The sequence below is a fragment of the Acartia tonsa genome, chromosome 8, assembly GCF_053477335.1.
Source record: "Acartia tonsa isolate MP-2025a chromosome 8, ASM5347733v1, whole genome shotgun sequence".
Lineage (NCBI taxonomy): Eukaryota > Metazoa > Arthropoda > Copepoda > Calanoida > Acartiidae > Acartia > Acartia tonsa.
In genome coordinates this window covers 48,430,956-48,458,785 of record NC_137267.1, presented here as the reverse complement: position 1 = coordinate 48,458,785, position 27,830 = coordinate 48,430,956, and the positions used below count along the sequence as shown (strand labels likewise).

At 32.5% G+C, this 27,830-nt stretch overlaps 3 protein-coding genes across 4 annotated transcripts; 2 read left to right on the top strand and 1 right to left on the bottom strand.

Moving 5' to 3' along the window:
* The first annotated feature begins 175 nt into the window (after positions 1–175).
* LOC145327170 (compound eye opsin BCRH2-like) lies at positions 176–22,032 on the top strand. 2 transcript variants are annotated; one of them, XM_080170739.1, is made up of 13 exons: positions 176–631; positions 1,298–1,386; positions 2,076–2,152; positions 2,471–2,566; positions 4,577–4,654; positions 6,063–6,120; positions 6,854–6,984; positions 8,301–8,426; positions 9,005–9,091; positions 10,841–10,963; positions 20,123–20,249; positions 21,344–21,439; positions 21,748–22,032. In XM_080170739.1, exons 2-13 carry the CDS (start codon positions 1,302–1,304, stop codon positions 21,795–21,797), a joined length of 1,134 nt encoding a protein of 377 aa, XP_080026865.1. In that variant the 5' UTR covers positions 176–631; positions 1,298–1,301; the 3' UTR covers positions 21,798–22,032. The 2 variants fall into 2 exon arrangements, with proteins under 2 accessions (XP_080026865.1, XP_080026866.1); XM_080170740.1 differs by having other exon boundaries at positions 570–622.
* An 896-nt stretch (positions 22,033–22,928) lies between these two features.
* Positions 22,929–23,347, bottom strand: LOC145325676 (histone H2B-like). Its single transcript, XM_080168628.1, has one exon. The coding sequence runs from the start codon at positions 23,322–23,324 to the stop codon at positions 22,950–22,952; it is 375 nt and encodes a 124-aa protein (XP_080024754.1). The 5' UTR covers positions 23,325–23,347; the 3' UTR covers positions 22,929–22,949.
* A 3,985-nt stretch (positions 23,348–27,332) lies between these two features.
* On the top strand, positions 27,333–27,823 carry LOC145325675 (histone H2A-like). Its single transcript, XM_080168627.1, has one exon. The coding sequence runs from the start codon at positions 27,357–27,359 to the stop codon at positions 27,732–27,734; it is 378 nt and encodes a 125-aa protein (XP_080024753.1). The 5' UTR covers positions 27,333–27,356; the 3' UTR covers positions 27,735–27,823.
* The last annotated feature ends 7 nt before the right edge of the window (positions 27,824–27,830 follow it).

The window sequence follows — 27,830 nt, the reverse complement described above, 5'->3', positions numbered from 1 at the left end:
GATAGATAGATAGATAATTGTAGGGAGTAAGTGCAGGAAGTAAACCATATTTACAAAAGGAAGGTTTAAGCCAAGGATTAAAAATTAAACCCCCTCGGTGTCCCTGCAATGTAGATCAATTTCACGAACTTTTTGGGGAAAAATGAATTTGCTTAGGATTATTTTAGGCTAAATTATGTAAAGGGAAGGGGGGATGTTCTTAAAATAGTTTTTTGTTTATTTCATCCTCAAAAGCAGTTTTTATTCTAGTTAAACCTTTTTAAGGAAAGAAATAGTCTTTTACTTTACCCAAAGAGCATTAAAACCATTTTTATTTTCACTTTTCCTATAACGTTTATTTCCAAGCTCTTTACAGTGCCTATAAAAAGAAATAAATAAAAAACTTTCGACCGAAGTATTATCCTTTTAGTACCCTTCTTTAAAGGCACTGTAAGAGCTTCGGTTATTTCAAATTTAAAAGAAGCATTACACTTCACGCCAAGATAGCAATTTAGCTGTAATGCGGTGAAACCAGAAGTTACATATACTGTGTTTGTTATATAAACATATTTGCATGCATAATTCTTTTTAATTCGGAGTAAAGTCTTCAGTTTCCACCATTCACTTGCGGGTCCACAGACAGGTAACACAGGTAAAGTCAAGTCCAATTTCATTGAAAAAAAACCTGTGTGTAAGTTAATATTCATTTTTGAGCTTCGGGGATTTTTTTATTTACAAATTAAAATTTAATTGATCATTTTGTTATCATGGTAAATTTTTTTGTACTTTTTTTTGATTTAATGGTCAATTAATTTCGGTTTTTTAACATGGGAAAAATATTTGAGCAGGGGAATTAATTTAATACCTTGGAATGTAAATCTTAATTTAAGCTATATTTAGTTTTTGTAAATAACTCATTTTATACTAACAATTATTTAAAAGACTCTAAGCATATTGTTATAAGATTAGTTGTCGTTTTAGAGCTAACATTCCATCATTTTTTTCTCTTGAAAATAAGCTATCATTATTTATATAAATGTCACGCTAATAATGCATCATTGATTTGCTTTATGATGAGCTATCACTCCATCATTTATTCCCTTTTACAATCAGCCATTTTTCCATCATTAATTCCCTTTCACAATGAGTTATCACTCAATGTTTTATTCCAATAAATGATAAGCTATCACTCCATCATAAATTAGGAAGCTAGAAAGATTACATCTAAATTCAAGTTCTATCATCTATTTAGATTTTTTTAACTTGCTTTCGTTTTAGCAGAATTTAAAGGTAAAAATTTCAATTTTGATATTTTTAGAGCCATGGGGTATAACAGATTTGGATCTAATGAAGCAATGGAGGAGAACTTTTATTTGGACAGATATTATGCTCTCCATTATAAAGAAGGTAACATTGTCAAACTAGTTTCATTCATATACTTTAGAAAATCATTAAAAAACTTGATTTTGCTGTTATTAATTGATCCTTAAAGATGTTAGCTTTTTTAGAGTGCTTATTATGGTCTTAAATGTACTTAATTTAATTTGTTTTAAATTCATAAACATTTCAAAAAATTTAATATTGCATTTTTATTCATTTGTTTCACTTTGATATCAACAAAGCGTTTGAAATATTTAAACTTTAAATATTTCTAAAAATTTTCTAAATCTTGCGGTAGATAAAATTTATATTTTATAGAACTCATTGGCGATTTTCATTAATATTTTTTCCTTTATACTCATTTACTGTTTAATTCTTATTTTATCCCTATTTTTTAATTTTTCCTTATTTCAATGATTTAAAAATTTCTATGCCGTTAGCTTTTTTGGGCCTCGTCCCTACAGAGGAAAAGAATTTTCCCAACATTAAAAATTATTTTGAGGAAGAGATATTTCCTGTTTTTGGGGGTGTGGGTGTCCCACCACCCAAGAATAGATTAAAACCAACACAGGACCAGTAGGTATATTCCCCGAAGAAGAAAGCCCATTCAATTCAGCAGTTACCGAGATCTTAGGCATCAGACGAATGGACATACATTCTTCTTCTTTGTATTAAATACATCTATTATATCCGAAAGTTTTTTTACTTTTTACTAGGAGCTTCAATGTTGGATGGGCTACCAGAGGAGTTGAAGGAGGTGGTGGATCCCCACTGGGGCCAGTTTCCCCCACAGGTAAGACTTTAGGCCATTTTATGCTATAATTTAAACATTATCCAACGATGTTAAAAACTTAAACAAAGCGTCTAATATTTAGTACGGGGCCAACTAAACAAGAATTATTTGTATACTTTTTATTTTATTATTCGTGGAATATTGTGTATAATACGAAACGATACATGCTTTTTAGTTTGAGTTGTTATCGATTCCAATCCAGCGAATGATAATCGGTTTCGAAGTCATGCTGGAAAACTATTTGACCTTTTAAAATAACAATAAATTATATACAGTAATGATTTTATACATTTTTTCTGATATTATACTTTTTTTCAGCATCCTTTTGTTGCGCATCTTGGAGGAATTTGTTACTTGTTTTTGACTGCTCTTAGTGTCTTTGGAAACGGTCTAGTCATGTATATTTTTCTAAAGGTAATTATAAGTAGCTGTGTTTAGTGCCCTAGGAAAATGGGGATAGATGTCAGAGCTTTTGGCATACCTATTTTATTGACGCCATAGTAGAGGGAAATTGAAAATTAAGGGGGAAAGACACCCCCTAGAAAAGAGAAGGGGTATTGGGTATTTCAATAGAATAGGGAGGCCAAAAGCAGTGACATCTATCCCCATTTTGCAAGGGCACTATAGACAGCTGCTTATTATATGATAAAAGCTACTCTATAATTCAATTTGGCTGTTCGTCAGTCAGTCTGTAATGCTCTTTGGGAAATGGGATTAACTTTGATAGCTATTAAAGCTAGACCTCTGATTTTTCTTGTCTACATTCCTATCATTAGGGGAGCATATTTTAGTAAATACCATCTATGACACAGTCCGACTGTTTTAATGTAGCATATTAGCCGCTGAATTTCACACATCTTTGGTATTTTTACGATTTTCAAAATTTTAATGATATCTAAATCTTTCACAAATCAAATTATAATACATAGAAAGATAATATCCACAGAGTAAGAGAAATGGGGTACACTATTATAAGACATGAAGATATATTCTCGTGAATAAATGATGACCTATCGGGAATAAATGATGACCTATCGGTTCATCATTTATTCCCTCAGGTAAAAAATATTCATTCCTAACCAAAAATTGGATAGGAATATCATTCTCATTTAAACAAAAACTCATTTTTATGCTAAAATGTAGTTTAATTTTGGTTTTTAAATTTCATTTATTTCCCTGGTATTATTTTTCTTTCTTTTAGTAATTAATAAAAATTCTAAAATCTTCCAAAAAAATTAAAAATCTTCTAAAATTGATACCAGGGATATAAATGATCATACCGGGGAAATAAATGAGTTATTTAAGCAAACAAAATTTAGCATAAATGGATATTTAAATCCCAAGGTATTAAATGATCGAGCGTTAGCTCATCATTTAATACCTTGGGATTTAAATATCCATTTATGCTAAATTTTGTTTGCTTAAATAACATTCTATTGCAACAAAAAGGTGATGTTAGCAAATAATTTCATGAATAAAATCATAAAATGTTTTTTCATTTAATTTTCATTTTTTTCACTGTTGTGTTTTTATTTGACATTAAAAATAAAAATCATAAAAAATTTTCCAAATCAAAGAGAAAAAATCTTTGAATTATTGGTCAATTTAAGTTCAAAGATTTTTTTATTGTAAAAAGTTAATTTTTTAAAAATATTTTAGAAAAAAAATCTTCTAACAAAAAAAATTATCATAATCCAAGATGGCGTCAATACATGTAAAATAATATTTTCAAAACAAAAAATTAAAACTTTAATATCTTTTTTCACAGATTGAATTTCTAAAATCGGTCTGACAGTTTTTCCAAAGTCAGTATGATCTATCGAATGAAAAAGGTTTGAAACTGATAGAACATTTCTTTATACTAAAACATATTTTTTCTCACGTTTTTTCCCACACTTCCAAAAAATGAAATTCAATGAAAATTAAATGGTTCTAACGTTAAAAAATTTTCTCACGGGTCCAAAAAATGAATTTAAATGAAAATCATATGTACCATTTAAATCAAAATAAATGGTTCCCACATTCTAAAAATTTTCCCACGCTTGACATTCTTGAAAAATGCTAAATAAATGGACATTTAAACAAACCAAAGATCGCGTTTTTTGCAATGGAATGAATATTTACATCCACTATTTAAGGAATCGTTTATATGGGAATAGTGATTTATATAAACATTTTTTTTCGTAAAAATAATCCTATTTTTAGTGTAAAAAGCTACGGTGCCCGACGAATATGTTCAAAGTAAATCATATTTTTCAGTGTAAAAAGCTACAGAGCCCGACGAATATGTTCATAGTTAATCTGGCTTTTTTCAATGTAAAAAGCTACGGTGCCCGACGAATATTTTCATAGTTAATCTGGCTTTTTTCAGTGTAAAAAGCTACGGAGCCCGACGAATATGTTCAAAGTAAATCATATTTTTAGTGTAAAAAGCTACGGAGCCCGACGAATATGTTCATAGTTAACCTGGCTTTTTCTGACTTTGGCATGATGTTAACCCAGGTAAGTCCCCAAAGTTTTTTTCTTTATAATAACTTTGGGGGCTATTTTGAATTTGATTGGTTGGTTCCTTTAAGTTGATTGTCCAACATCCACTAATTTTAATCTATAGAAGGGGTTATTTTGTGTATAATAATTAGGGATGTGCATCAATTTATCGGCCATTGTCTTATCCCTTTAGATCACTGGATTTTTATACTTTTCAAGGATGGGAAAGGGGGTAGGAGGTTTGGTGACACCAACTCCCATAATAGATATATTAACCTCCCCACTCCTTAAAAGTGACAGGATGTTTGTCTATGTGTGTGTGTGTGTGTGTGTAGCAAAGGATCTCGCTAACCTCTTACGATATGGTTATCCTATACAATAAAGCTTTGTATAGGTCTGGGGAAGGTTTGTAACTATTTTGGAGGAAGTAGCCGCTACCCTCCCAAGAAAATCGTCCCTAGAAAAATATATCACCTTCCCAAAAATGTTGTATCTTTTTCCTTGGGGGCCCGACATCCCCTCCTCGCCCATTTTCCCATCAAGTGCCCCTAGAGGCCTCTAGAGGGACGCAGCCAAATGTTGGTATATACATTGTAAAACTATTATGTAAAATTATGTATTGTAAGAAAACTTACATATTACAATAAGATTATTATTTGTAACGCAGCGTAGCTACTCTATAGCTAGTTTTTGTATGTCTATACGTCTCAGAATGTTATGTTTTTTTGTGTGTGATGATTACACTAGTCCTCAGAGTTTTATAATAACGTTTTTTTATTCGTTGGCTTAACAACTTTCGAGACTTTTTATTGATTTTTGATTAGTTGTTTCATAAAGTTGAGTGTCCAAACGTTTCCACAACTTATTGCAATCTACAGAAGGGGTAATTTTGTTTATAAACATTGGGGATATACATGTTTAGTTCGTTCATCCAATAGGAAGGGGGAAATCTCGTTATTTTAGCCCGCTGCAAGTTTCACTTTATTAGAGAACATGAAAATCTTGTGTGGGATCCAAATAATAATATATCCATTAAAGTTTAACATAATTTAAAAAGCCTACATATTTAGTAATTTATTGACAAAACGATTTTTAGCTTATCATTGCTGCGCTTGTTATGAATATAATTATTATCGCTGTATAAACTTTAATCTGATTAACATAAATTCAAACATTTTAACATTAATTTTATTATAATATTTTCAAATCTCATTTTAAATTTACATTTTTATTATATGCGCATATATTTTGTTGAGAACGTAAACAATCTTAAGATTAAGGTAAAAGAATAGAGGGGACATGAGTTATATGTAACTCTGCCCACAGAATAACTTTTCTTATTTGGGGTGCAGAAAATAGTCTTAGATTTATAAATAATATAGCCTAAAACCAATTCTTGTCGAGAAAATTATGATATTTGCAGGGTTTTCCAGTTGGAGTAGGAATTTTTATGAGTCCTGTTTGGCCTTATGGAGCTTTTGGTAAGTCTTTTTTTTCAGTATGGCTTCGAAACTGATTAATATACAGTATAAGAACCGGTTCTAAGCCAACCTGAAAAATCATGTATCGTCAGTTCTATACGAATTTAAAAATGTAAAATTAGATTAAAAGCAGTTTAAACTTATAATTGTACAATAGAAAACTATTTTGTAATAATACATTTTGAGGCAAAGCTTTTTTATGGTTAGGGTTTGTTAGGACGTCCACAGGTGGGAAGGGGTGGATTATCATTGGTAATACTCAATACAACAATCCCTTTCACAAAAAAACATGTAAATTTAATCCATGAGGTACATTTTTCTCTTTTATAGGAAGTAAGCTAAAATATCTAACCCTCACGCCCCCCCCCCCTCCCCTAGTTTCAAATTCATGCAGTTCAAATGACCAATGATGGGCCTGTGTATACATTTTACCATTGGTCAATATAAATGTATACTGGACTTTCATTAGTTATTTGTATTATATGACGTCATTTTTTTAGGCACTAGCTTCTTCAAAATAATCGATAGAACTTTTAAAATGTGTAATATGACTAATTGAAAAAGTTTAAATTGAAAAAGTTAACCTGCCTCACTTATATGTTTATTTTTGATTCTGTAACTGTATGTATGTGCTATCCTATAACTTAAAGTGGCAATGTTTTTCTGGTCAGTTCTCCTTGAGGCTAGAGGGGTGGGGGAGGCAGCCGCTAGTAATTTATATGTTTTGTTTCAGCGTGTAAGTTATATGCGTGCCTTGGAAACATATTTGGAGTGAGCGCCATTGTTACCATGGTGGTTATTGGCTACGACAGATATAATGTTATTGTCAAAGGCTTCTCTGGAACTAAGATCACTGCTGGAAAGGTATGTATTGTAGTACCCAAATTTTTGAAACAAAATATCTCATTGATCGTCTTTGGAAACTATTATTTAAACTTGTATGGACTTTCAAACCTTAGGTTTCAAAACTTTTATTTATAGTATTTGGGGATGTAATGTACATCAATTTATAGTCCGTGGCTTTAATAAAAGTTTGTCTTTTGATTAGTATGTCATAGTAATCTTACATTTTTATAAAAAAAAGAGTCATGATTTCATTAATTAATTTTTTTTTAAATAACCAAAAGTGGCCTTTTTTACAATCATCGGATTTAGTTCATGATGAAATATTCCTGAGGTGGATTCTTAAAAAAGTTTGCCCCATTAATCGCTTAGTAGGGCAAAATTGTTTTCGTGAAAAATCCACCAAAATCACATTAAAAATCTACAAAAAATAAACAAAATCATAGAAGGGTTTTGAACATAAGATTTTATTTAATTTTTGTAGATTTTTTATATGATTTTGGAGGATTTTTCACAAAAACAATTTTGCCCCACTAAGCGGTTAGTGGAGCAAATTTTTTTTAAGAATCCACCTCTGGTAACGATTATCTCCAAAAATCTCTGAACTTTTAAGGCTGCTAAAGGCCTGACAGTGAAATGTATAGATTATGCCCGCTTAAATTTTATGCCGCTTAAATCAGTGTGTGGGTATGACATGTATGTTTAGTTTGTCAGCCAGCAGCCTTTAACCTTTTTAGGTTTTTAAAAGCAAAGCTTTTCTATGATTAGTCCGTCCATACGTCTGTAACATTTAGCTTTTTCGTTAATTTAGACATGTTAGAATTGTCATATCGATTTCAAACTTTGAAGGGTGATTCCTGCAGTATTTAGGTACGATTTAGAAAGCGTAGCAACTCTATAATCGTTACTAAAATGTCCGTACGCCCATTCTAAACATGTTGATTTTCAAATTTTTTAACAACAAAATTTGTATTAGATAAAATTATCCGATTGATCTGATGTTTTGAATACTGATTCCTAGGACAACAAAGTACAATATTATAAGCGAAGCATCTCTATAATCAAGGTTTAAAAATGTAAGTATGTCTATAAACAAAACATTCTGTATCAAGCAGTTTTTCAACAAATTTACTTATAATTTTGCTTCGATTCTTATATATTTATATTCTGATTATTCAGTTCTGATACTATACAAGTGTTAATGTCCGTTTGTACGTCCTACCGTTTCAGTGCTTCGCTTTTATGGATGTTGTTATCCTTGTTGGGTATAATCGTTACCAGGAACATTTTACCATGAAATGCATCTAGATCCCAGTCATCTATTTATATTTATTCAGGCTGCCATTATTCTGCTGTTTATTTGGGTGTACGTGGTTGCCATCTCTATTCCCCCTTTCTTTGGCTGGGGTGGCTATGCATCAGAGGGTGTTCTTGTCACTTGCACCTATGATTACTTGAAGGACGTAAGTATGGAGTAGTTCTAGCAGCGCAGCTGGTTATAACTAGGTTCTGTATGTTCGTCTAGATATACGTCGGTGAATATGATTCTAAGGACAGCAAGGTAAAGTATTATAATCAAATCCACAAAATGAAGGTATTTTTTAATGTATCCTATACTTACGCAATTTTGCAACAAATTTTTGTACAATTTCGTTTAGACTCAGAAATTAATGTTCTGTTTATTAACTCTCCAAGTGTTTGTCCTATTGCTTCATGTTTAAAAATGATTTCTAGAACAACAAGTTCTGACATTCTACTAATGTTAATGATCGATTTCCTTACCATTAGAATTTTTATGGATGTTGCCATCCTTGTTTGTCTTTTTATAGTGCCTACACAAAATGACGTCATATCATTGGTCAATTAAAATATGTACTGGCCTGCCATTAGTAATTTAGTCTGTGTATTGGCCTTTCATTCGTCAATTAAATGTATACTGGCCTGCTATTGGTAATTTAGTCTTTGCATTGGCCTATTATTAGTTATTTGTATTGTATATGGTCATTTTTTTATAGGCACTATAAAGAGCTTCTTGTTTCAGGATTGGAATCACAAAAGCTTCATGCTCTGGGCCTTCATTGTCAACTATTGTTTCCCTCTCTGTGTTATCATATACTTCTACAGTGGGGTAAGTTATGTTTATTATCAACTATTGTTTCCCACTCTGTGTTATCATATACTTCTACAGTGGGGTAAGTTATGTTTATTATCAACTATTGTTTCCCTCTCTGTGTTATCATATACTTCTACAGTGGGGTAAGTTATGTTTATTATCAACTATTGTTTTCCACTCTGTGTTATCATCTACTTCTACAGTGGGGTAAGTTATGTTTATTATCAACTATTGTTTCCAACTCTGTGTTATCATATACTTCTACAGTGGGGTAAGTTATGTTTATTATCAATTATTGTTTCCCACTCTGTGTTATCATATACTTCTACAGTGGGGTAAGTTATGTTTATTATCAACTATTGTTTCCCACTCTGTGTTATCATATACTTCTACAGTGGGGTAAGTTATGTTTATTATCAACTATTGTTTCCCTCTCTGTGTTATCATATACTTCTACAGTGGGGTAAGTTATGTTTATTATCAACTATTGTTTCCCACTCTGTGTTACCATATACTTCTACAGTGGGGTAAGTTATGTTTATTATCAATTATTGTTTTCCTCTCTGTGTTATCATACACTTCTACAGTGGGGTAAGTTATGTTTATTATCAACTATTGTTTTCCACTCTGTGTTATCATCTACTTCTACAGTGGGGTAAGTTATGTTTATTATCAATTATTGTTTCCCACTCTGTGTTATCATATACTTCTACAGTGGGGTAAGTTATGTTTATTATCAACTATTGTTTTCCTCTCTGCGTTATCATCTACTTCTACAGTGGGGTAAGTTATGTTTATTATCAACTATTGTTTCCCACTCTGTGTTATCATATACTTCTACAGTGGGGTAAGTTATGTTTATTATCAACTATTGTTTCCCACTCTGTGTTATCATATACTTCTACAGTGGGGTAAGTTATGTTTATTATCAACTATTGTTTTCCTCTCTGTGTTATCATATACTTCTACAGTGGGGTAAGTTATGTTTATTATCAACTATTGTTTTCCTCTCTGTGTTATCATATACTTCTACAGTGGGGTAAGTTATGTTTATTATCAACTATTGTTTCCCTCTCTGTGTTATCATACACTTCTACAGTGGGGTAAGTTATGTTTATTATCAACTATTGTTTCCCACTCTGTGTTATCATATACTTCTACAGTGGGGTAAGTTATGTTTATTATCAACTATTGTTTCCCACTCTGTGTTATCATATACTTCTACAGTGGGGTAAGTTATGTTTATTATCAACTATTGTTTCCTTTCTGTGTTATCATCTACTTCTACAGTGGGGTAAGTTATGTTTATTATCAACTATTGTTTCCCACTCTGTGTTATCATATACATACTTCTACCTAAACAGGCGCAACTCATTACCAGAACAGTTAGAACTTCTCAGACAAAGGTCGTGCAATCAAAGGGTTGTTTGTCTGATACCTAAAAATTGAAGGAGAAGATCGTTATTTTGCCTACTGCAAGTTTTACTTTATTGGATAACATGAAAAACATGGTGTAACATCCACTTAATAAAATATCCATTATTTAGATAGTAAAAGCTTTTGTGTCACATGAGCGGGCATTGAAAGCCCAGGCCAAGAAGAATTTTATATTAGTGACACCTAGTGACTTTTTCATGAACAATATTTCTTATTTAGATAGTAAAAGCTGTTGTGTCCCATGAGTGGCATTGAAAGCCTAGGCCCCAAAAAAATCCTATGTTAAGCCACCTGGTGACTTTTTCTTGAACTACATTTCTTATTTAGATTGTAAAAGCTGTTGTGTCCCATGAGCGGGCACTGAAAGCCCAGGCCAAGAAGATGAACGTGGACTCGCTGAGGTCAGGCACTGAGCAAAACGCTGAAAGTGCTGAAATGAAGATTGCAAAGGTAACCTGTAGGGAGGGTGGGGACATTGGGCTTTTTAAAACACTAGTCCCCAACGTTATATAATAACGTTTTCTTATTTGTTGAATTAATAACACAGCAGATATTTTTTTCATGCTTATTTACGGTGTTTTTCACGAATTTATGAAAAATTTTTCATAGGCGTTATAAGTAAAAACGTAAAAAAAATTTTTCATATGTTTTTCATAAATTATGAATAAAAAAAATTTTCACAAAACCTAACGCTTGTTTTTTTTCCGTTTTTTTTATGAAAAAAAATTTCATAAATTTGTGAAACATTTTTTCAACTTTGAAGACACTAATTTTTCATAATTTTTCATGTTTTTCATAAATTCATGTAAAACTTTTCATCAAATTCAGTAAAATTTTTCAAATTTTTATGTAAAATTTTTCATATTTCTAATTTTTACCTATAAATATGGTTCATTTTTTGTAAAATTTTTCACAAATTTCGAACATTCTGTATATTTTCACAGATTCATTATTACCCAGATAGACAAAGATTATTACCCATCCAGATAGACAAAGCTGGGTAGATACCATTTAGATGATACCTTTTAATGGGAGGGCAATGAAAATAGTACTTTTCAATTAATAATAACAGCACCTCCTAAAAAAGATCATTGGTTTCTGCATTATTATAATGCCCTGCACTTTTTGAATTATTGACACTTTTTTGTACAAGTCCGAATTATTAACACTTAGCCTGAAAATGAAGTTGAAAATTTTTTTCTAAATTTTGTGAAAAATTTTACATCTTTTGGTAAGTCCAAATTATTGACACTTTTTTTTGAAAAATGATGAAAAATTTTTTTTTTTGATTATTGACACTTAGCCTCAAAATGATTTTGTAAAATTTTTACAGAAAAATTTGAAAAATTTGTAAAATGATGAAAAATTCATTTTTTGGTCTAACTTTTTTGTTATGAAAAATTTTTCACAAAGAAGTTGTATCAACTTTTTTGCTTTTTATTTAAGATAGCTAGCCGGTCCTTTCAGTAAGTAGTAGATGTAAAATTTTTCATAGAATTCAGATATGCAATCGGTTTTTTTGTAGACCTCTTATTTTTTAAGTAATTTAAGTTTTTTTAAAAAATAATTAAGTTGGTTTTAAGGTACTAAAACGCAACAAAATAAAAGAAGAAAATAGCCAGTATAAACAAAAATAGTAAGATCTTTAATTTGACACCTTACTTTTAAAATTCTGTTGAGTAATTGTTGAAAAAATCTATTTTTTTAACCTCGGTTTAATCAAAACATTAAACCTAAATATTTTCTCATACAGACATAAAAAATATGGGTTCATATATACCATTAGAATGAGAAAAATAATATGAATCCATTTTAAGCAAAATTGAAAAAGTTAAAAAAAATTGTAATAAAAAATAGAAAAAATAAAAAAGTTATTTTAAGAATTGTAACTACTAAACTAGCCAATCACAAATCGCAAAAATTGACGAATCGGGAAGCTTAATCTATAAAATTAACCTATAGAATTGCCAGAAAAAAAGGAGAACGTTCATACAATATATACAATAGATACTACAATAAATATAGTGATATTAAAGAACATGTAAAGAATGAAAAATTATGAACAAATATGCATCAGTCTGTTTATAAACTTCAAAACAATGCAGTTAAAAATACATTATTGTTTCTTGTGTTTAAAAAATATCTGCTACATTGCATTGTCTTTTGTTTAGGTTTTTTTCAGGTTTGGTTTAAGCTAACCCTTTAAAGCCGAAAATTATGATTCTTAAAATAAACTTATTTTTTTATTATAGTTTTATAAAACTTTTTCAATTTTGCTTAGAATAGATTCGTAATATTTTTCTGATTCTAAAGGTATATATGAACCCATATTTTTTATGTCTGTTTGAGAAAATATTTAGGTCTAAAGTTTTTATTAAACCGAGGTTAAAAAAATAGATTTTTTCAATAATTACTCAACAGAATTTTAAAAGTAAGGTGTCAAATTAAAGATCTTACTATTTTTGTTCATACTGGCCATTTTCTTCTTTTATTTTGTTGCGTTTTAGTACCTTAAAACCGACTTAATTATTTTTTAAAAAAACTTAAATTACTTAAAAAATAAAAGGTCTACAAAAAAAACCGATTGCATATCTGAATTCTATGAAAAATTTTACATCTACTACTTACTGAAAGGACCGGCTAGCTATCTTAAATAAAAAGCAAAAAAGTTGATACAACTTCTTTGTAAAAAAAATTTTTCATATAAGTTCATAAAATGGTGGTTGAAAAAATTTTTCATTGATTCATGAAAAATTTCCAAAGGACCACCCTCAACGTCACAAAAAATTGTTTTGGATATTATAGCTCCCATAGGGCCTATATGAAATATTGAAGACCACTTTCTCCAACAATTTGGGGTTGGAGATTCCGAATCTGGCGTCCATTTTGATCTAGCTGACCTCCTTCATGGCTAAAAATGGCGCCAAAGTTGACTACCCTTTGAAAAATCTGCGAACCACAATTTTAGCAACAAAAAAATCCACCAAGTTATTTTGATCATAAGATAGATAGATAGATGTAAACCTATAATTTTTTAATTTCTTTCTTAAACGTCGAGAGAGAGAGGGAGAAAAGGAGATAAAAAGAAAATAAATAATGAGAAAGAATAAAGAGAGAGAAAAAAGAGAGAGAAAAAGAGTGTTAAAGAGAAAGTGTGTTCGATACATAAAGAGAAAGAATAAGAGAGAGAGAGAAACAGAGAGAGAGAGAGAGAGAGAGAGAGAGAGAGAGAGAGAGAGAGAGAGAGAGAGAGAGAGAGAGAGAGAGAGAGAGAGAGAGAGAGAATAGAGAGAGAAAGATAGATAGAGAGATAGATAGAGAGAGAGAGAGAGAGAGATAAAGAGAGATAAAGGGAAAGAGAAAGAGAACGAAAGATAAAGACAAAAGAAAGAAAGTGAGAGAGAGAAATATAAATGAAAAATGAGAAGTAGATCTTTTCATGAAAATACCCATTCTCGAATTTCATTCTTCTGCTAACCTAAAAAGTTACTTTAGGGGCCTAGAAATACATGTACAAAATTTCAGCTCTTTATCTCTACTGGCGACCTAGCGCCAGGCATGTAAAATATCAACAGATAACGGTAGCACGGCGGTTTTAACAATATCTCAGTAATGTGCAGGTTTTAAGCTCTTCTGCATATTTCAATTTAAACACATAAGGCCAAAGATATTATATCCAAAAAATCTTTTGTCAAAGTCTACTCTACACCTAGCGCCAGTCAGTTTTCTAAAATCATGCATTTTATACCTGTGAAAAATGAAATCGCCAGCGCTAGGTGTAGAGTAGACTTTGACAAAAGATTTTTGGGATATCATATCTTAGGCCTTATGTGTTTAAGTTGAAATATGCAGAACACCTAAATTCACCTTCCAAGCCATTCTCTATGAATTTTAAATTTTTTTATGAAATAACGGGATTTCAAAACTGCCTTTTGAAAAGGCCTAAAAAATATCTTTTTTTGTCCCTTTTTTCACTGTTTATAGTTACAACTTATTAAGATATTATTCTCAGTTAAAAAAAAATTGGCGCTTCCAGCACCAAAACCGGCAAAAACAGGCAGTTAAACTTCTGTACCCCTACTTAACCCCCTAACAGACCCCCCCTCTATCTCAGCTCCTGTTACAGATAGAGACGTAAAACTTTTTTCTGGTGGTCATGTGTATTTTTAGAGAAAATTACATTTCTAGTCATAGCGGTCAGACCGCTCCTTATCCGCTTTTTAGCAGCCAGCCGCTAAATATTAAAACTGCTGTAGAGCAGCCAATTTTAAAGCTAAGAAAACCAAATTTTATGACAAACTATTATTTTTTATATCAAAAAAATAACTTTTCTGACCATCACCAAAAAACGACAAATAACGGAAACCGCCAATTTTGGCGGTAAAATGGCAGTTAGCGGCGCTAAATAATATTTTTATCTGTTTATAGTTACAATTTATTAAGATATTATTCTCAGTTAAAAAAAATTGGCGCTTCCAGCACCAAAACCGGCAAAAACAGGCAGTTAAACTTCTGTACCCCTACTTAACCCCCTAACAGACCCCCCCCTCTCTATCTCGGCTCCTATTACAGATAGAGACGTAATACTTTTTTCTGGTGGTTCATGTTTATTTTTAGAGAAAATTACTTTTTCTAGTCATAGCGGTCAGACCGCTCCTTATCCGCTTTTTAGCAGCCAGCCGCTAAATATTAAAACTGCTGTAGAGCAGCCAATTTTAAAGCTAAGAAAACCAAATTTTATGACGAACTATTATTTTTTATAACAAAAAAATACCTTTTCTGACCATCGCCAAAAAACGACAAATAACTGAAACCGCTAATTTTGGCAGTAAAATGGCGGTTGGTGGCGCTAATTAATATTTTTATCTAAGAAAACCAAATTTTATGACGAACTATTATTTTTTATAACTAAATAAGTTTTGTTGTCCCTCATTTTTATATTATTTGTCAAAATTTATTCAGAAGGTACCATGTGATCAATCATATATATTTATTCATACTTTTCTACACTTTTTGTGTGTCAAATCAGATTAATTCCTAGATTTTCAAGTTCTTGGGAAGGTGGTGTTACCCTCCCCCAAATTAGTTATAAACCTTCCCAGGACCTAAGAGAAGCTACCCTGTTATGGGGAACCATATCAGTTCAGCAGTTAGTGAGATCCTTCAGTACAGAGAGACATAAAAACAGACATCCTGTTATCCCCCCTTAATAAAATATCCTTCCCCCCCTCTGCCTAATAAACACATTGGACGTCCTTGAAGGGGAGAATGGTAATATTACTACAATTATTTTTTACACTATATCAATATTAAATATTTTACAAAAGTTTATATAAAGACAACCATAGACACAATTTTTCTCACTATCACTGATTATAAACTTTTTTTTGTTAGATACTATAAAAATAGGTTCTTCACTTATTGTATCCACCTTTCAACTAAAATCAGAAGACATTTTATGCATACTAGCACATAAGAATCACTGGCAACTTCGTTTTCTGTCCATGATCCAGAATCTTTCTATCAACAGATAAATTTTGAAAATACATCTTGCATTTGAAAAGGAAAATAAGAAAGTTAATATGTAATAGGATGGAAAAGATCATCTTGATGTTTTTAATAATTAGATTTGTATATTTTGATTTTGTTTTTAACTCTTTGTAGACAAATTGATAATATTTCTAGGATCATGGAAAGAAAACAAAGTCATTCCTAAATAAGGACAGAAGTCACCTTCCTAGGAAGGACAAAAATAGCCTTCCTTATGTGAGAATTTGTTAGATGAAGGGCATAACATGCCTCCCTTAACAAAGATTTTGCAAGATTGAGGACATAAGTAGCCTCCCTTCACCTCACAAAACCTAGCTTTTTGATCCTTCACATAGCAAAATCTTGCATAAAATTGGTTTTTGGTACATCACATAGCAAAATATTGGAAAAATTAACTTTTCTGTCCTTCACATAGCTAATTCTTGCAAAACATAGCAAATTCTTACAAAACATAGCAAATTCTTGCAAAAAATAGCAAATTCTTACAAAACATAGCAAATTTTTGCAAAACATAGCAAATTTTTGCAAAACTTAGCAAATTCTTGGAAAACTTAGCTTTTTTGTCCTTCACATAGCTAATTCTTGCAAAACATAGCAAATTCTTACAAAACATAGCAAATTCTTGCAAAACATAGAAAATTCTTACAAAACATAGCAAATTCCTGCAAAACATAGCAAATTTTTACAAAACATAGCAAATTCTTGCAAAACATAGCAAATTCTTACAAAACATAGCAAATTCTTACAAAACATAGTAAATTCTTACAAATCATAGCAAATTCTTGCAAAACATAGCAAATTCTTGCAAAACATAGCAAATTCTTGCAAAACATAGCAAATTCTTAAAAAAACTTAGCTTTTCTGTCCTTCACATAGCAAATTCTTGCAAAACATAGCAAATTTTTGGAAAACTTAGCTTTTCTGTCCTTCACATAGCAAATTCTTGCAAAACATAGCAAATTCTTGGAAAACTTAGCTTTTCTGTCCTTCACATAGCTAATTCTTGCAAAACATAGCAAATTCTTACAAAACATAGCAAATTCTTGAAAAACATAGCAAATTCTTACAAAACATAGCAAATTCTCGCAAAACATAGCAAATTCCGACCACCGGTTCACAAGATACAGTGACCTGGTACTTGGTACCGACAGTAAGATTTGGGAAATGGTTTGAATCCTTAGTAAATTTGGCTAAGAAAAAATTTTTTTGACACTTAGAATATTTTCGACCTGGTGTCCTCTCAGTAGGTACGCTTGGTGTCACCTGGGTATTTTTTCTTCAAAAATTTGACTAAGTGGCCAAATTTACTAAGGATTCGAACCAAGGACACCAGGTCACCGTATCTCAAGAACCGGTGGTCGGATCGCGCTGAAACTTCGTTTTTGAGTTTGGGACCCTTATTGCAAGAATTTGCTATATTTTGCAATATATTGCTATGTTTTGTAAGAATTTGCTATGTTTTGTAAGAATTTGCTATGTTTTGTAAGAGTTTGCTATGTTTTGCAAGAATTAGCTATGTGAAGGAGAGAAAAGCTAAGTTTTCCAAGAATTTGCTATGTTTTGTAAGAATTTGCTATGATTTGCAAGAATTTGCTATGTTTTGTAAGAATTTGCTATGTTTTGCAAGAATTTGCTATGTTTTGTAAGAATTTGCTATGTTTTGAAAGAATTTGCTATGTTTTGTAAGAATTTGCTATGTTTTGCAAGAATTAGCTATGAAAAGGACAGTAAAGCTTAGTTTTCCAAGAATTTGCTATGTTTTGCAAGAATTTGCTATGTTTTGCAAGAATTTGCTATGATTTGCAAGAATTTGCTATGTTTTGCAAGAGTTTGCAAGAATTTGCTATGTTTTGCAAGAGTTTGCAAGAATTTGCTATGTTTTGTAAGAATTTGCTATGTTTTGCAAGAATTTGCTATGTTTTGCAAGAATTTGCTATGTTTTGCAAGAATTTGGTATGTTTTGTAAGAATTTGCTATGTTTTGCAAGAATTTGCTATGTTTTGCCAGAATTTGTTATGTTTTGCAAGAATTTGCTACGTTTTGCAAGAATTTGCTATGTTTTGTAAGAATTTGCTATGTTTTGCAAGAATTAGCTATGTAAAGGACAGTAAAGCTTAGTTTTCCAAGAATTTGCTATGTTTTGCAAGAATTTGCTATGTTTTGCAAGAATTTGCTATGTTTTGTAAGAATTTGCTATGTTTTGCAAGAATTAGCTATGTAAAGGACAGTAAAGCTTAGTTTTCCAAGAATTTGCTATGTTTTGCAAGAATTTGCTATGTTTTGTAAGAATTTGCTATATTTTGCAAGAATTTGCTATGTGAAGGACAGAAAAGCTAAGATTTCCAATAATTTGCAATGTTTTGCAAAAATTTGCTATGTGTTGCTAGAATTTGCTATGTTTTGCAAGAATTCTTTCCTATTTCTAAATTTTAATTTATTTAATTGCCTGCGTCTGGCATCTGACTAAAATAAAAATCTATTACATTAGTTTCAACAATTAACTGTGTTGCCCCTTTCCGGACCTTAATCAGCCAATTTTTGTATGAAGTCTTTTATTGTGATCATAAACAGATAAAAATATTAATTAGCACCACCAACCGCCATTTTACTGCCAAAATTGGCGGTTTCCATTATTTGTCGTTTTTTGGCGATGGTCAGAAAAGGTATTTTTTTTGTTATAAAAAATAATAGTTCATCATAAAATTTGGTTTTCTTAGCTTTAAAATTGGCTGCTCTACAGCAGTTTTAATATTTGGCGGCTGGCTGCTAAAAAGCGGATAAGGAGCGGTCTGACCGCTATGACTAGAAAAAGTAATTTTCTCTAAAAATAAACATGAACCACCAGAAAAAAGTATTACGTCTCTATCTGTAACAGGAGCCAAGATAGTGGGGGGGGGGGGGTCTGTTAGGGGGTTAAGTAGGGGTACAGAAGTTTAACTGCCTATTTTTGCCGGTTTTGGTGCTGGAAGCGCCAATTTTTTTTTAACTGAGAATAATATCTTAATAAATTGTAACTATAAACAGATAAAAATATTATTTAGCGCCGCTAACTGCCATTTTACCGCCAAAATTGGCGGTTTCCGTTATTTGTCGTTTTTCGGCGATGGTCAGAAAAGGTATTTGTTTATTATAAAAAATAATAGTTTGTCATAAAATTTGGTTTTCTTAGCTTTAAAATTGGCTGCTCTACAGCAGTTTTAATATTTAGCGGCTGGCTGCTAAAAAGCGGATAAGGAGCGGTCTGACCGCTATGACTAGAAAAGTAATTTTCTCTAAAAATACACATAACCACCAGAAAAAAGTTTTACGTCTCTATCTGTAACAGGAGCTGAGATAGAGGGGGGATCTGTTAGGGGGTTAAGTAGGGGTACAGAAGTTTAACTGCCTGTTTTTGCCGGTTTTGGGGCTGGAAGCGCCAATTTTTTTTTAACTGAGAATAATATCTTAATAAGTTGTAACTATAAACAGTGAAAAAAGGGACAAAAAAAGATATTTTTTAGGCCTTTTCAAAAGGCAGTTTTGAAATCCCGTTATTTCATAAAAAAAATTAAAATGCATAGAGAATGGCTTGGAAGGTGAATTTAGGTGTTCTGCATATTTCAACTTAAACACATAAGGCCTAAGATATGATATCCCAAAAATCTTTTGTCAAAGTCTACTCTACACCTAGCGCTGGCGATTTCATTTTTCACAGGTATAAAATGCATGATTTTAGAAAACTGACTGGCGCTAGGTGTAGAGTAGACTTTGACAAAAGATTTTTTGGATATAATATCTTTGGCCTTATGTGTTTAAATTGAAATATGCAGAAGAGCTTAAAACCTGCACATTACTGAGATATTGTTAAAACCGCCGTGCTACCGTTATCTGTTGATATTTTACATGCCTGGCGCTAGGTCGCCAGTAGAGATAAAGAGCTGAAATTTTGTACATGTATTTCTAGGCCCCTAAAGTAACTTTTTAGGTTAGCAGAAGAATGAAATTCGAGAAAGGGTATTTTCATGAAAAGATCTAATGAGAAGCCACAAACTACACTTTTAAAAAGACATTTATTTTTAGGTTGCCATAACAAATGTCATGCTTTGGTTTACAATCTGGACCCCCTACGCTACCATCACTATGATTGGACAGTTTGGCAACAGGAGCCTTGTCACGCCCCTGGTGTCGCAGCTACCAGCTTTTCTAGGTAGGTTTCTGGAGAGTGCTTTGGCAGATAGATAGATAGATAGTTTGGTAACAGGAGCCTCGTCACGCTACTGGTGTCGCAGCTACCAGCTTTTCTAGGTATCTTATAGATAGATAGATAGTTTGGTAACAGGAGTCTCGTCACGCCCCTGGTCTCGCAGCTAAAAGCTTTTCTAGGTAGGTTTCTGAAGAGTTCTTTGGCCGATAAACAGGCGCTAACCAATAATATCTACTTCAACTTTGATAATCTCTGCATAAAGTAACAGGATGTTTATCTGTTTGTCTGTGTGTCTGTACCGAAGGATCTTGCTAACTGCTGAACCGATCGGGTTCTCCTTAACAGGGTAGCTTCTCATAGGTCCCGGGAAGGTTTATAACTATTTTCATGGGGGGATGGGACACCCCCAACCACCCCATAAATGAAAAATACCCCCCCCCCCAAAAAAAAAAAAAATATTTTTTTTTAACTAAAATTAAAAATTATGGGGGGGGGGGGTATTCCACCCCCCAAAAAATTTTTTTGACTTTTTCTTTTAAAATCTAAAATAAGAAATTGGGTTATCAAATTTGACCCCTCCTCAAGTGCCTCTAGGGGCGTAGCAGCTAGTCCCTATATAAAGTAACAGGATGTTTATGAATCTTCTGACTAACCACTGCACTGGACAGAATGGTTCCCTTTACAGTAAAGCTTCTCATAGGTCCTGGAAAGATTTATAAATATTTTGGAACCGGGTACTTTCACCCTCCATAGAGAAAACACCCCTGAGAAAAAAATAATCTCCCCCCCCCAAAAAAAAAAAATATAATGTAAAATGGGAAGTTGACTCCCCCTCGCAAACCTTTAAACTAGAGGCCTCTGGGGACGTAGCTGCTAGTAACATACAATAAATGCCAAAATGACCAATTGACGTAAAAATTATAAAATAGCTGCACAACTAGAAAAATAAGATTTAAATATTTTTTCCAGTACGGCTTTGAAACCAGTTTATATCTGCTGGATTAGAACCGGTTCTCCATCAAACTGAAAAATCATATTTTAATATCTGCGGAAAGCTGTAAATAATACGATGCGATAACTAACTATTATCTATTTAGCCAAGACAGCGTCTGTGATCAACCCGTTTGTGTTCGCCGTCTCCCACCCCAAGTATAGAGAAGCTTTGGCTAGTGAGTTGCCCTGCCTTGGAATAGGTACGTTCTTGTTCAGCTCTGCTACTCAGTATACCCATGGATGGAGGAAACATTGGGCTGTTTATTACACGTGTCCACAAACTTTTATAATACCGTTTTCTTATTTGTTGGCTTAACAACTTTGGGGACTTAAGTAAATTTTGATTAGTTGATTAATTAAGTTGAGTGTCCAAACGTTTCAACCACAAACGGGTAATTTGATGTATAATCAGGGGGGATGTACATCAATTTATTGTCTGATCCCTTTAAATCCATGGGATTGAATCAACCTTACTCATAACAATGTACATAATTGTCCATTTTTACAGGCAACGAGTCGAAGCCAAGCGAAGAACAGACAGTTACTGCAAAAGCTTAAATTTATATGAAAAAAAGCTTTATTCTATAGTATTAGAAATTTAAATTTAATATTGAATACATATTAATTATTATATAATAGAACTAGTAAATAATTTTATAATTTTAAAGGAATTTTTGTTAATCTTAATAAAGAATTCCTTCTGTTTAAGTATATTATAATAATTTTAAATCTTTATGTGATTTTTAAATAAATATATGTTGCTTAATATAAGAAATATATTTGAATAACAGTAGAGCTTTGATTTTTTGAGATATTAAAAGTAAAAGAATAGATGGTGCACGGTCTTCCAGCAAATAGCGTCGGAAATATTGTCACAGCTAAGTCGTTACAAAAGATCAGAAAGCAATTTGCTAGCAGACGAAAAATGTCTCCATTTCTTAGGCCAGGTAGTTGTCTGGGTTTATACATTTATTTTTGGGACTTCTTGCGTTCCTTAAAAATGTGGTTTTAAGTATTTATCTATTACTAGCGACTGCGCTCCTAGCATCTAGAAGCTATGTATTCGAAAGAGTAAGGAAAGTAGGAAAATAGCCTAAAATCAAACTTATATATAACAATTATATAGCCTAAAACCTTACTACTTTATATAATAGGATACAACTATCAAAAAAATAGATTTCTAATTTATTACATTTTGTACATATAAACTTGTTTAAAATGGACGCACGGACATTCTGATAACGTTTTTAGAATTGCTACGCATTCTAAATCGTACCCAACTACTACAGGATTCATAATGAAAATTTTAAAATCGATAGGACAATTCTAACATGCCTAAATTAAATTTGAAAGCTATGTATGTATGGACGGACCTACCGTATTTATAGAAAATCTCCTCTTATCCAATTGAGTCTTTGATTCGGCAAATAGCGCCAGAAATAAAAACAAAAGTCTTACAAAAAAAATAAAAGCAATTTGTTAGCAGGCAAAAAAGATCTCCACCATTTGGACCAGATAGTTGTCTGGATTGTACTTAAAAGCTTAAACATTTAATGCCTACCGTAGTTCTGATGTAAATAGAAAAGCTACACTATACATTACTAAACCTGTCTGTAAAACATCTAAATGTATAAAAAAAAATGGATGTATCTCGTAATAAATTTTGGTTGGTCCTATAAAGGACCGTTCTTTCCGATGGGCAGAAACAATTTACTTTGAGCTGGTGTACTTGGTGACAGCCTTGGTTCCCTCAGAGACGGCGTGCTTGGCCAACTCTCCGGGGAGGAGAAGTCTGACAGCAGTCTGGATCTCCCTGGAGGTGATGGTGGACCTCTTGTTGTAGTGAGCCAGGCGGGAGGCCTCAGCAGCAATACGCTCAAAGATGTCATTGACAAATGAGTTCATGATGCTCATGGCCTTGCTGGAGACACCAGTGTCGGGATGCACCTGCTTCAACACCTTGTAGATGTAGATGGCGTAAGACTCCTTGCGTCTCAGCTTCTTCTTATTCTTGTCGCCCTTGGCAATGGCCTTCTGCGCCTTGCCGGACTTCTTGGCGGCCTTTCCAGAAACCTTGGGTGGCATGTTGATGATTGTAGATACAAAATGTAACTGACTAATAAAAATAATTGAACTATATTTATAGTGAAAGAAATAAAGGTATAAATGGTTTATCCTTCCCTTTTTGGTTCTAAATAAACTCCTTCTTCCCCCCCCCCCCGGGCCCCCCCCCCCCCCTCCAAAAGAAACATCATCTAACAAACGTTTTGTATTCCCTTTTTTATGGCCAACCATTCTTCCCCACCCCCTAAATACCTTAATCCTATATGTGACGATGCACTCCTCCCCTTACCTATTACATACCTATTACCTATACCGCCGCCCCCCCCCCCCTAAAATGGTTAGTCACCCACCCCCTCCCTTTAATGGAATAAAACCATATTTTAAAGTTTAAACAAAAAAAACTTAACGCGGGAATTTTTATCCCATTCCTTTTTGTAAAATAAATAAAACTTTTTCTCGTATTCATTCGAATCCAGTGGATAGGAACCGGTTCTCATTAATACGAAAAAACTATGTCTAGCATCGTATTATATCCAGTTTTCTACGAATATAGAAATGTACAATCATAAGATTAAAACTAGTTTTTTTAGCCGGTGCCTTCGGCACCACGGGGCTAAAAAAACTAGTTTTAATCTTATAATTGTACATTCTATATCCGCGGAAAGCCGTTTATAATACGATACGAGAAATAACTATTCTCGTATTCAATCGAATCCGGTGGATAGGAACCGGTTTTCATTACGAAAAAACTATGTCTAGCATCGTATTATATCCAGCTTTCTATATCCGCGGAAAGCCGTTTATAATACGATGCGAGAAATAACTATTAAATTGTATAATAAACAAAAATGATAACATCAAAAAGTAAAGTTTAAAAATCAGATGAACAGACAGGCGACCATTAATAAATATAGAGTAACAACGCATTTTATATTTAAAATTATTGACAAGTTTGAGCAAAAATTCCGTAATAGTTATTTATCGCATCGTATTATAGACAGCTTTCCGCGAATATTAAAATGAACAGTTTTATGATTAAAACCAGTTTTATTAGCCCCGAGTTACAGAAGGCTCGGACTAACAAACCGGTTTTAATATTACGATTTTCATTTTGATTTTCGTGGAAAATTTTCTGTAATACGATGCTATATATGATTTTTGAGTAGAGCTGAGAACCGATTCTTATCCAGTGGATATTAATTTGTTTGGTTGGAAGCAACACTGGTCAAATCAATCTTAAATTTACAGAATGCTTAATTGGAAATGACATACATACATTTTAAGACTTTTTAACATTATGTCTAAAGCTAAATATAATAATAATATACAGTGTGTTTTTTTATGAGAACTTTTTTGAAAACAATTTTACCCCACTTATAGTTATCAGAATTTAATGATTAATGGCTTATTTTTTTCGTTTTTTATAACCATTTATAGAACATCAAAAAAATATTTCAGTTTGTATTTAAAAAGTACAGTAAAATCAAAAATTCAAAACTTAGGTGTCAACATCTTAAAATGACACCTAGGTTTTAAATTTTTCATTTTACTGCACTTTTTTAATAAAAACCAAAATATTTTTTTGATGTTCTATAAATGGTTATAAAAAACGAAGAAAATAAGCCATTAATCATTAAATTCTGATAACTATAAGTGGGGTAAAATTGCTTTCAAAAAAGTTCTTATAAAAAAAACACACTGTATAATCATAACGTGAATATTTATAAAAGCAAAGCTTTTCTATAATTAGGACCAATCCATTTGACCGTTATAAAAAGCTTTCAACGATTAATCAAACTTTACCTAACCTAATCCAAAGGAAAAATAACAAGACTTTTTATAATCGAGGTTCGACCTCTCTTGGTCAATGAGAAATTTTGTACTTTTTAAAAGCGAAGCTTTCCTATAATTAGGGTCGGTACGTTCTTAACTGTTAGCTCTTATTGTTGATTTGGGCATGTTAGCGTCCTATCCTATCGATTTCAAACTTGGCATATAACATTTATAATTTATAACGCATAGCAACTTTGTTATCGTTACCAGAAAGTCCGTTGGTCGATTTTTTATATAATGTAATCATCCTATATGATTCATACTAGAATAAGGTTTCTCGTATTCATTCGAATCCGGTGGATAGGAACCGGTTCTCATCCATACGAAAAAACTATGTCTAGCATCGTATTATATCCAGCTTTCTACGAATATAAAAATGTACAATCATAAGATTAAAACCAGTTTTTTTAGCTGGTGCCTTTGGCTGGCACCTCGGGGCTAAAAAAACTAGTTTTAATCCTATAATTGTACATTCTATATCTGCGGAAAGCTGTTTATAATACGATGCGAGAAATAACTATTAATGTTATAAGTAAAGCTTCTCTATAAACAAGTGCTAAAATGTAAGCATCATGTAATTTAACAGTATTTTAAGCAATTTTGCTATAAATTACATTAAATTTTGTTTATACTTATCCTTACGATAAAGTAAAAGGAAGTCTTCTGTCTGTTTGTTTGTACTGAAGGATCTCGCTAACCGCTGAACCGATATGGTTCTAATTTACAGGTAAACTTCGCAAAGGTTCTTTTTGGGAAGAGTAATACCCCCTCCCAAGAGAAATCGACCCTAAAAAATTACCCCTCTTCCAAAGAAATAGATTTTTTAGAACTATAATTTTAAACCCTAATAATGTTTTTAAATGTGCCTTTAGGCTTTATTGAATAAATAAATCGGCAATAGGTAAAGGTAGATTATAATTGTTTGGTCGTTATAAAACTTGATAAAAAAAGTGACGCTTGTAGCTGGCTAAAATAATGATACCCTGAATTTACCCTCTTTTACCCCATATCCTCCCCTGCTATGGATGTAAAAACTGACCGATAAATAATGTCCTTATTAGCAAGCTAAATTGACGACAAATTTTCACTGACAAAATATCCATGCATATTTTACATCCATTGCTATTAATACTAGGGTTGGGCCGGATATCCAGCTCTATAATTTTTTATACTTTACACCAAAAATCTCTGCTTTTAAAAATCTTAAATGGCTATAATTTTCTTATTATCGAAGATAGAAGAACATTTTTCTGAATAAGTTTAACTTTATGTAAATTTATATAAGATTTCTTCAGAAAAATTTTTTTTTTACTACTTTCATATCTGGTAATTTTGCCGGTTATCCGGCCGGATATCCGGTAATTTGGCCGGATAACCGGATATCCGGCCGGTTACCGGATATCCGGCATTTGAAATCAGCCGGATATCCGGTATCCGGCCAAAAAAGTATCCGGCCCAACCCTAATTAATACACCGTTCATTTTAGTTTCGAAGTATGAAAAATACTTTTTGTCCAATTATGTTGTAACTGTTGGTGACAAAGACCAAATTTTGTAAAAAAAAAAATCCATGCGACGTCATAAAAATGAGGGAGAAGAGAGGGAAAGAAAACCCCTAAAAAAGAGATAGATAATCCCTCATTTTTATGACGTCACATGGATCATTTTTTACACAACTTGGTCTTTGTCCTGTTAATGATTATATTTTGTTACTTATTTGTACTTTTGAAGCACAGTTTTAGATTTTATCGTCCATTGAAATTAGGTTTAAATAACCACACAAAAAGTTAAGTTATTTTTCAAATGATTTGTGACTTTGGCTAATTTTTATAATTTTCTATATTGAAAATATATTGCTTAAATAAAAGTAATAATTTTAAAGAAAATATAAAAAACGCGCCAAATACAATATAAAAACAGGATGACAGGTGAAAACTTTGTTATAAATAGTTTACGCGCGTTTACATTCCTTTGTGTGCCTGAGCGCGCCATTTTATTATGAACATCTGTGCGTTTTGTGAAAGGGGGGGGGATAATGGTTTTTGGCTTAAAAGGGTAGTGCATGTAGGGGTATATTAAGCCAAAATCGGCTTGTGGGGGGGTTATAGGAAAAGAGAAGGTAAAACCAAAAGATTAAGAACATTAGGTTGGGAATATAAATTAGGACAGTTTTGGCCATCATTCAGTTAGTTTTTGACTTTCAACAACTAAATACATCAACATGTCTGGCCGTGGCAAAGGAGGAAAAGTGAAGGGAAAGGCAAAGAGCAGGTCAAGCCGTGCCGGTCTCCAGTTTCCCGTTGGACGTATCCACCGTCTTCTGAGGAAGGGAAACTATGCTGAGCGTGTAGGAGCCGGTGCACCAGTCTACATGGCGGCTGTCATGGAGTATCTCGCAGCTGAGGTTCTTGAGTTGGCTGGGAATGCTGCTAGGGACAACAAGAAGACTAGAATCATACCCAGACATCTGCAGTTGGCCATCCGTAACGATGAGGAGTTGAACAAGCTGTTGAGCGGCGTCACCATTGCCCAGGGAGGTGTCCTCCCCAACATCCAGGCTGTTCTCCTACCCAAGAAGTCTGAGAAGACCAAGGCTTAATAGGATGACCGTATCTGCTGCTACACCACTCTGTACCTGAACATGACAACGCTCTCTTAAGAGAGCAAACATATATTTCTAATGAGAACTATTCTC